This window comes from Nanorana parkeri, unplaced genomic scaffold, assembly GCF_000935625.1.
Source record: "Nanorana parkeri isolate BGI_ZX_2015 unplaced genomic scaffold, ASM93562v1 scaffold13, whole genome shotgun sequence".
Classification (NCBI taxonomy): Eukaryota; Metazoa; Chordata; class Amphibia; order Anura; family Dicroglossidae; genus Nanorana; species Nanorana parkeri.
The window spans coordinates 915,295-926,224 of record NW_017306281.1 but is presented as its reverse complement, the minus strand read 5'-3'; the positions used below and the strand labels follow the sequence as shown (position 1 = coordinate 926,224).

General features: G+C 43.0%; 1 protein-coding gene across 1 annotated transcript in view; it reads left to right on the top strand.

The window, feature by feature from the left end:
* The first annotated feature begins 10,732 nt into the window (after nt 1-10,732).
* HPD (4-hydroxyphenylpyruvate dioxygenase) overlaps nt 10,733-10,930 on the top strand; it is a 22,263-nt gene continuing 22,065 nt past the window's right edge. Inside the window, exons 1-2 of the mRNA XM_018557144.1 lie at nt 10,733-10,773; nt 10,900-10,926. Coding sequence (XP_018412646.1) covers nt 10,771-10,773; nt 10,900-10,926 — 30 coding nt within the window. The 5' untranslated portion in view covers nt 10,733-10,770. The remainder of the gene's footprint in view (nt 10,774-10,899; nt 10,927-10,930) is intronic.

Below are 10,930 nucleotides of genomic sequence, written 5' to 3'. Positions count from 1 at the left end.
ATCTATGTATTCTAGCTTTACGTGCAGTGTTTATAAAGGGATATACACCAGCAAATAACCCAACCAGAATCTGCTCTCACACAGAGATAAAGTTAGTATTTTAGCATGGACCTTTCAATTATGATACCAACAGTGCAGATCTCCAGATATAAGAGCTTTGATATGAAACAGCATAACATACAATGCCTTGACATGCATTTGCTGATACAGCTAATACAAGTAAAAATGTGTATTTTAGGAGACGGTCCCATAAATGTGCTATTGATACATGACGTGGAGTCCTAGAGATGAAAGTACATGCCAGATAATGAATGTGTTTTGAAAGATCTGTCTCTGACCTTCCTTGGTAAAGCAGAACCATATGATGTTTAGAATGTAGCTGTGCGCTGCGGTGGACTTACATTGCATAACACATTATACATTTAGATGATTTGCAATGGCTTTTTTTAATCTAGATATGCTTAGTTTTTTTTTCTTATGGAAGTATGATGGCTACCTGTTTCCTAAAAACGAAATTCTTTCTACTTTAAGAAAAGAAAGATTTGGAATGGTTTCACTTGTGTATGAGACTACACTTAATGGAAAGCCACATCCTACTTTACTGTCCAATGGGAGGTGTAGTTCTGATAACGCCCCTTGCTGGGGTCATTGGAGAGCTGATGTATGTGCAGATCAGTCACCTTCTCCGGCATCCTCTTGTTTTCCGGAGCTTGTACTGCTTATTTTAAGTGGCCCTTTTCCAATAGCTTGCAGGTGTTCAGATGCTTTTACTGCCATCACAAACACCAGAAAGGGAGAAAACATTTTCAGAGCCGCTATCAGTCCAAAACACACTCAAATGTTCATTATAAGTGGAACTATGGGCAAAACCAAAAGCTATATTTACGATGCAGTCTGTCAACAGCATAAACACAGCAGTTCTGTTTACAGAACATAGTTGTATTACCTGTTGATCCTGCCCATAGATCTGTCATTTCCTTTAAAGAAGAACTCCAGTAAAAAAAAAAATTAACCCTTGCAGTAGGGCTACCCCTGCACTGCCGGGCTTAAGTGCTCATTTTTGTCTAGGTTAAAAAAAGTTGTACTCACCTGAACCGCGGAGACGGCTTGCTCTTAGACCAGTCCCTGGAGCGTCTCTCCCCCTCCTCTGCAGAGATCTAAGGTCCCATAAATCATCACGCTCTATACTTAGTATATAGACATGAGGATGCTGAGGAAGATTCCAATGCTGCCTCGGAGTAAGAGACAGGCTGAATGGAGTGCTGTGGCAGCTGGCCACCTCGGAGGTCTGGGTGAGCATAACTTTGTTATTTTTGAACCTAGATAAAAAGGAGCACTTAATCCTTGCAGTGTGGGGGTAGCCACACTGCAATGGTTAATACAAATCTTTCCTGGAGTTCTTTAAAGCAGAAATAATGCTAAGGAAAAAATAGGCCGCCAGGAGCTTTCGGTCATAATGTGCTAGTGTGCACAGCATATTAGCACATTATGGCAGACTTGACTGCCAAACCGATCCCCTTCAATGATGCGCTCCTCCCTTGCCGGCACTTACATCTTCGGCCTGGTCCTCTTCTAGGCTTCAAGTCTTCAGCCGCTTGATTGGTAAGGCCCCGATCACGTAACTTCCACGTAACTTCATCCTGGCATGCTGGGTCTGTGCACTGAGCTACGTATGCTTGGCTCAGTGTGCAGGGAAAATTTTTTACCGAATGGTAAAAGTATTTTGCCATAGAATGCCAGCCAATCGGCAATTTATTTTACCCGTAGCACCAATTCAGAGATGATTTGAGGATCTATGGCTGATTCACTTTAAGTAACCCATTACTTCTAATTTAATGTAATGCATGGGCCAACGTACCATTTATATAGACTTAGCAGCTTTCGCCCCCCCAACCAATCCATGGCTGCGGCGGGGGCATTTCCCACCCCTTTGTGACTTATAGCGGTGGGGAAGGGAATGCGCCTCCCAACAACTGATTGTGTCAAGAGAAGGGGATGGCGGTCATAGTTATGAGCGGCCTTGAGCAAACTCTGATGAACTGGGTTCACACCAAGCCCAGCCTCAACACTACTCACCATCTATGTAGTCTAGCTTTACTAGCAGTGGTTATAAAGGGATATACACCAGCAAATAACCCAACCAGAATCTGCTCTCACACAGAGATAAAGTTAGTATTTTAGCATGGACCTTTCAATTATGATACCAACAGTGCAGATCTCCAGATATAAGAGCTTTGATATGAAACAGCATAACATACAATGCCTTGACATGCATTTGCTGATACAGCTAATACAAGTAAAAATGTGTATTTTAGGAGACGGTCCCATAAATGTGCTATTGATACATGACGTGGAGTCCTAGAGATGAAAGTACATGCCAGATAATGAATGTGTTTTGAAAGATCTGTCTCTGACCTTCCTTGGTAAAGCAGAACCATATGATGTTTAGAATGTAGCTGTGCGCTGCGGTGGACTTACATTGCATAACACATTATACATTTAGATGATTTGCAATGGCTTTTTTTAATCTAGATATGCTTAGTTTTTTTTTCTTATGGAAGTATGATGGCTACCTGTTTCCTAAAAACGAAATTCTTTCTACTTTAAGAAAAGAAAGATTTGGAATGGTTTCACTTGTGTATGAGACTACACTTAATGGAAAGCCACATCCTACTTTACTGTCCAATGGGAGGTGTAGTTCTGATAACGCCCCTTGCTGGGGTCATTGGAGAGCTGATGTATGTGCAGATCAGTCACCTTCTCCGGCATCCTCTTGTTTTCCGGAGCTTGTACTGCTTATTTTAAGTGGCCCTTTTCCAATAGCTTGCAGGTGTTCAGATGCTTTTACTGCCATCACAAACACCAGAAAGGGAGAAAACATTTTCAGAGCCGCTATCAGTCCAAAACACACTCAAATGTTCATTATAAGTGGAACTATGGGCAAAACCAAAAGCTATATTTACGATGCAGTCTGTCAACAGCATAAACACAGCAGTTCTGTTTACAGAACATAGTTGTATTACCTGTTGATCCTGCCCATAGATCTGTCATTTCCTTTAAAGAAGAACTCCAGTAAAAAAAAAAATTAACCCTTGCAGTAGGGCTACCCCTGCACTGCCGGGCTTAAGTGCTCATTTTTGTCTAGGTTAAAAAAAGTTGTACTCACCTGAACCGCGGAGACGGCTTGCTCTTAGACCAGTCCCTGGAGCGTCTCTCCCCCTCCTCTGCAGAGATCTAAGGTCCCATAAATCATCACGCTCTATACTTAGTATATAGACATGAGGATGCTGAGGAAGATTCCAATGCTGCCTCGGAGTAAGAGACAGGCTGAATGGAGTGCTGTGGCAGCTGGCCACCTCGGAGGTCTGGGTGAGCATAACTTTGTTATTTTTGAACCTAGATAAAAAGGAGCACTTAATCCTTGCAGTGTGGGGGTAGCCACACTGCAATGGTTAATACAAATCTTTCCTGGAGTTCTTTAAAGCAGAAATAATGCTAAGGAAAAAATAGGCCGCCAGGAGCTTTCGGTCATAATGTGCTAGTGTGCACAGCATATTAGCACATTATGGCAGACTTGACTGCCAAACCGATCCCCTTCAATGATGCGCTCCTCCCTTGCCGGCACTTACATCTTCGGCCTGGTCCTCTTCTAGGCTTCAAGTCTTCAGCCGCTTGATTGGTAAGGCCCCGATCACGTAACTTCCACGTAACTTCATCCTGGCATGCTGGGTCTGTGCACTGAGCTACGTATGCTTGGCTCAGTGTGCAGGGAAAATTTTTTACCGAATGGTAAAAGTATTTTGCCATAGAATGCCAGCCAATCGGCAATTTATTTTACCCGTAGCACCAATTCAGAGATGATTTGAGGATCTATGGCTGATTCACTTTAAGTAACCCATTACTTCTAATTTAATGTAATGCATGGGCCAACGTACCATTTATATAGACTTAGCAGCTTCACAAAGGCATTCTAAGGCCCCATTCACACTTGCGAATGGGGCTGATTGCATGGGTATCAAAGAGCTATTTGTGACTCATGCCATCAGCCCAACTCGCAAGTGTAAACAGGGCTTTAAAGTAATTGAAGGTATAACCCTTGCCAGGATTTTTGTTGGTGTCTCTTTTCCATTGGAAATCTCTATAAATGGAATGGCAGCCCATTCACATGCACAGTGCACTAGATGTAAACTATCTGTGGGTTGTGGTGTACTCTGTTAAAACCTGCTTTGAAGTGCATTGACAGCCCAATCAGAATAAACATACCACAACAGTGTGACCCTGAACAGAGGCATATTACGCTGTCAGCCAATTCACACGGACCCTTGTTATGTTGGAGTACACCACAACACCCATGAGGTGTGCACATTGATGAGGGACATGATTGGAGGATTGTCAGACAAGTATGACTACAACTTAAAATCCTGCAGATCAGAGGTCCTCCCCATTTAAATAGCTAATAATACGACAGCACTTCCCCAAACCTAGCTACACCTTAAGGATCTGGCAGGTTTAAGGGAACATAAAAATACAGCGTTTGTGGGCTTTAGTCAGACCTATATAGGATTGCTGGACTTCATTAGATGAATGATATGTTTGTTACACCCTAGCAGGAATCATAGCAAGCAAAGCCATCAGTGTGTGCTACCTAAAGATGCTGATGAGCACTGCATTTAAGAAAGAACATTGGTAATAGTGGTCCACAATATAGAAGGTCAGCAGAATGTACTAAGCTTATTTACAAGGCTATGCCCCGTTCACACCAGGGTGTTTTCGTAGCACGTTTTTTTCCATGTTGAAATGCATGCAAATTAAAATCCCATGTATTCCTATGCTGAATCTCGCGTCAAAATACGCCTGTTGTTTGAAATAGTCACTGAGCTTCTTTTGTGGCACTTATCAGCTCGTTGTTATCCATAGACTTCAATAGAAACTTCTCCTGCCTTCTCCAAACTTCACCATTTTGTGAATAACCCTGTTAGTGTCAGTAGGTGCCACAACCCTATCAGGGCTTTTTAATTATATATATGTGAATTGATATGACATCTTCCCATCCACATTACTCCATTGCCATTGGCCTTTCTAGAAAATTGCACCTGCCCTGTGTGTGCATCTGACTGCCCCATGTTTAGAAAGATTTATCCAGCATGCAGGGAGGGCGTAATCCCTTGCCCCACAGTGCCTGCATAGTTCTTCCCCTGAAGTCACTAAGCAGAACAGAGCCACTAGTGCAGGACATGGGCAACTGCTCTTTTAGATAAGTAACCACCGACACCAATTAATTTATCTCCAACAGTCTAACCAACATAGAAAGGCACTTCACCACTGACCACCAATGTAAGGGGGCACTGCACTGACCACCAGTGCAATGGACCACTTTACCTCTGACCACCACTCTATTAGGGCACTACACTGATCACCAAGCCAAAGTAGTGAGCCACAAAACCACTGACCACTCATGTAAGGGGGGGGGTGGGGGGGGAGAATACACTGTACCACTTTACCATGGACTACCACTCTATTGGGGCACTAAACTGATCACCACGGCCAAAGTAGTGGTCCAGATAACCGTCGACCAATCATGTAAGGGGGGTTCTACACTGACCACTAATGTGATGGACCACTTTACCATTGACCACTAAAATAACAGGGCACTTAAGTTACCACTAATGTTATAGGCCACTTCACCATTGACCATAAAGGTAATGCACCGAAAGAATGAATGGCCACCAGCACTCCAAATGTTCTTTAATGCCAAATATTTTTATTAGATATAGCAGATCATATCACCATGCGTAGCAACGTCATGACTTTGTTTGCCTGATGAAGGGACTGGACAGGTTCCGAAACGCTGCTATCCATAGTGATATGACCTGCTATATCTAATAAAAAGATTTGACATTAAAGAACATAACATTTGGAGAGCTGGTGACCATTCTGTCGGTTGAGTGCTTGGCGATGCCTTTGGTCAGGAGTGCGGTGGAATTCCCTATTTTCCCTATTGGACCATAAATGTAATGGGTAACTTTACCACTGACCACTAATGTGAGAGAGCACTTCTACATAACCTCTGCATCGGCAATACACAGGTTCATTTTTTAGATTTTTTAGATTTATGACTTCACTTTCGTTTCTCTTTGTTATTCACAATCATCCAGATACAAGGATTCAGGGATTGTTTTTGTTAACTTGTTATTGTATTTTCTAGCTCGGCACATTTTATTTATATTTATTTTCACGTATACACTTTTACAGTGGGTGTACACTACAGTACCTAGTAGCTGTTAGCTTGGATATTGGCGTAGTACATTTATATTTATTTAACTTTGCACACTGTGCTCTACATTAAATTCCCCAGACTACTGAACCTAGTACACTATATTGTACATTGATATTACTATACTAGGAAATGTTTAAAAAAACTATTCATTCCATTCAACAAACTGACACAACTTTGCTATTGAGAAGGTAAACAAAGCAAGTTACAACATCACCAGTAAACACAATCATATTGTATTTCTATAAATCAATATGTTGATGAAGCTTCCAGCACTACATAAACAGATTTTGTTTTTGTCCTGCTGTTGTTTATTTGCCAGCTTTCTGTTGGTGTTTGTAGAGTCAGTTATTGTTTCTCTTGCCTCAAAGCCAACCTGTGGATCTGATGTTTTTTCTGGATTCACTTCACATACCTAAATTATATTTTTCCTCTACTTCATCTGATATATTTTTCTTTCTTCTGGTGATTCTGTACATTTCACATAGAACCAAGGGTAATATAAAAAAATATCAAAAGGGGGAAAGGGGGGTTCTAGGATATGGTCCTCCTACACATCAACCAGTATTCAGTGTCCTTATAGTTGTAATAGTGTTCTCCCATTTCTTCAGGTCTGATATTCATGGAGACCTTTTTTTACAGACATTTATTGGCATTGTGAAGAATTGTGCTCCTTTTTTTTTTTTTTTAACATTGCGGCCAATACTCTTTGTATAAATTTCTGCAGGTTTAGGGATGGACTTTATCATACTAGAAATATTACTTGCTATCCTATTATTGAATTTTAGAGTTCACAAACACTTTAAAGCATGTCAAAAGTCAAAACTTTTTTTGGGCTGTTGGGTTTGTATCATCTGTGTCTTATTGGGGAGATTTCCTTTCACTTCCTATGCTGTTGACCCAGCAGTAAGTGGAATGAGATCTCTTTAAAGTAAGTGGAAATTCCCTCTTAAAGGAGAACTATGGGGTTAAGGCTTTTCCCCATAGTTCTCCTTAGGGTAACGGGAGGACACAAACTAGCGTCCTCCCATCACCCTAGGCTCAGTATACCGCGAGCTGTAGCTCGCGGTATACTGAGCCGCCGCAGTATAGCGGATCCCGACAATTGTTCCGGGATCCGCCCAGCTGCGTGACTGACAGCTGGCTCTGCCTATCTAGAGGCCTATCTAGATCTCTGCCTATCTACCCCCCCCCGTCCGTTCCGCCAGTCAGCGCGGGCGGATCGGAGGGGGGAGGGGGGAATCCCGCCCCTCCCCTGCCTCGGCAGAGAGCCGTGACAGGATCGAGAGGTGAGCGAACGCCGGTATTTGCTCGCTCACCTCCCGATCTACTGAGCCGACCTGTGACAGTCTCATTGTCACAGGTCGGCTAGAACTATGAGGTGAGTGAAAAGCACTCACCTCATACTTCTCCTTTAAGCTGTTGCCACTACAACATGTGACCCCATTGAAAGATTTTTTTTTCTCTAAAGCTGACCATACACCTATAGATTATCTGCAGATTTTCTGTGGTCAGATGGAAAGAATGCAACAGATTCCTCCATCTACACTAAACTGTGTGGATGGAAGAATCTCCCACGGGGCCAAGCTTCAGTATCTTGCTAGTCGGCACCACTGGCTCTAAAAAAACAAACACCTGAACAATGCCTGCATCCAATCAGTTTATTCAGGTTATTTGAGAGCCAGCGGGGCTACATAGTTTAGCGCAGATGGAGGAATCTTTTGCACTTTTTCCAACTGACCATAGAAAATCTGCAGATAATCTATAGGTGTGTGGCCAGCTTAATGCTGTTCTGGATACAACTAGCAATTTCAGATATTCCCTCACTTTTGGTTTCAATGACAATGGTCACCAAGACAAATAGAGAAGGTGAATTTCCCAAGCCATGACACAAACAGCATTAAAAACCTGGCAGAGTTTAAAGGCCCATACCATCAATCTCAAAGTCTGAACACAAACTAGTTTTGTCCACTATGATTGATTTTACTTTCACAAAAATGTTTCGCAAGACACGTGACCGCGCAGTCTCCCTCGCTTTGTTCTTTCTTGTAGCAAGCAGGCAGGTGTGTGATGTAATACTGTGTACATCACACACAGAGGGAAGAACATTCCCCTTCTGTTTTTAATACTCTCCTAAAGGCTGCTGCTGCAAAAAGCTGGCTGAGCGTGGCGGCCATACTGACTACGGGAGATACAGTGACACTGTGCGTCCACCTGGCATCCTATAGCTGCAAGGAGAAAGCTCTGATACTCAAACTGATCGAGCCAGCACTGATCTGCTTCTGTGTTTGGTGTGGTCAGTTGGAAAAAGCAAAGAAAGGTGACTGGCAGGATCACAAGCTTATGAGACCAATGCTTTTGTTACTAAAATGTATATTGTTATTATATATGCAGAAGATATTATAATACAGGATATGTATGCACGCAAAGGAGAAAAGAGGATAGAGACACAGGAAAAAAGGATTATAAAGAGAATGTTTGGAGGAAAATAAATGATAAATAGAGAAGGGACCACGAGGGCAAATAAAGAAATATGAAAATGATAAACATCCACCAATACTAATGATTTAAGAAAGCAGCACCTTCAGTGAATCTAGAGCAAAGTTGCCACTCTCATGTAGGCTCTGCCTGCTTGCAATATAGTGGGATGAAAAAATGTTGCAGGCCGTGTGGCTATCATCATTGTCACTGTTGATTCAGAAGCCTGTAGCTTGTCAATCGGCACCTGGCAACACCTAGTCCTGCCCACTGCTTTCTGGATTGGCAGCATTGCCCCTGTTGCTGTAACCCTCCCACTGTGAGCTGCAGTGTCTGGGAGGGGGGGCATGTGACACACAAATAAAGGAGGATGTGGCTCACTCAGGGAAGGTAACATAAGTTTTTAGTTGACTTTATAAGGTGTGTGCATCACACAGTAACTGGATTTAGTACTTATACATACAGGATCCTTTAGTTGTACTTAAAGTAGCACTTATACAGCCACCCTGCCCTAAGCAGGAGTGTCTAAATTTAGAAGAGTCTAATTAATAGGATGACTTTCTTGAGTCTCGCCCCCATATACTTGTCTGCCTCCTGGAGTGGGGTCCCCTGGAGTCTGACGGTCTATACCCAGAGGCATCCCTAGATGTCTCACTGCCTAAGGGAGGGGGGGATGGATGTTGGTCGCGATGCACTTTCCGGGGGGAGGGGGGCATGGGAGGGGCCTCTCATGGCGTCCTGTCCAGCTCCTGGCAACCAGTGATCTCAGTGAGCTGGGCTAGACCATCCAAAGCATCACAGTTTGCTAAGAGCTCTTGGCAAACGGAGATGCTCTGGCCAGAAAGGGGGCGGAAGGCACAGTGTCTCAGGCTGCCTTATAGGGATGGTCCTGTCTATACCTTGCAGGTTCTGTCTTAGGAAAATACACTCATTGCCTGATCTGAGCCTGCTCCAAGAGAAAGTCAAGCTTGAGGGGGGTCAGATTGAAATTTTTTTAATGGTAGTAGCAGAAGGAACCTAGCGGGCCCAAAACCAATACATTCTAAGAGGTCAAAGTTAGAAGATTAGGAGTGACTATAGCATTGTATGGACTAAAACTGTGCAGGAGGCCAAAAGCAAGGATGAAGTTGGGATAAAGTAGTGGAGACATCAATGGAAAGAAATGGAATGGAGTATATAACAAAAGTCCAATATCTAAGAAGGTGAAAGTGATAGGTCCAAAGAATCTCTCGGTGGATATCATTTCGATTCCCCATTTTATAATGTACAGTGGGGGGAATTTATTAAAACTGGAGCAGACAAAATCTGGAGCTTCTTTATTTTCATTTTTAAAGCTAAGGGGTAAGTTCACACCAATTGCGGTGCGTTCCAGAGAGGTAGCTGCTGGAACACACAGCAATCGCACACTAAACTCCCCCCTTCGTTCTGGGGCAGGAGGGGGCGTGGTGATGCAGTGAGGTCAATGGCACCGCAGCCACACACCTTACCCTCAGTGTGATCGGACGTGTGGCAAAACATTGCCTGCCTTCCGGTCCAGTGCAAATGCAAAAAAATATTGCATGCTCTATTTATTTGCGTTCGCACTGGACCGGGACGCAGGCAATGTTTTGCTCCCGTCCCAGAACGAAAGGAGGAGTTTAGTGTGCGATTGCTGTGCATTCCAGCAGCTACCACTCTGAGAAAGCACCACAGTTGGTGTGAACTGGCCCCAACTGAACAAATGGAAGTCCGGAACTGATTAGTTGCCCTGGGCAACTGCTCCAGATTCTGTCTGCTCCAGCTTTGATAAATTCCTCCCAATGTGTTTATCTCTGTGCTGTTATATGTAGCTTTTGGAAGCTGAATGGATGACATTATGCAACAGACATCATCTGCAGGATTAATGTTGCCTCATAGTACACAGAATAAGGAGGAGCACAAGTGGGATGTCCCAGTTCTGGAGTTCTATATGAGATGTTTCCAGCATCAGAACTCACATAGATCAGATCTGTTCACTGATAGTGCTCAGTCTTCTCAATATGGTAAGATTCCACATTTTACACTTACACATTGCTAAGGACATTTACACGCTTGCATTTAATTAGAAAGCATTTGTCATCAAATCTTAATGTATGTGTGTGATATTTTTTTTCTTTTTCCTTTTGTAGACATCATATACAGACAAAGGAGAAAAGGTAT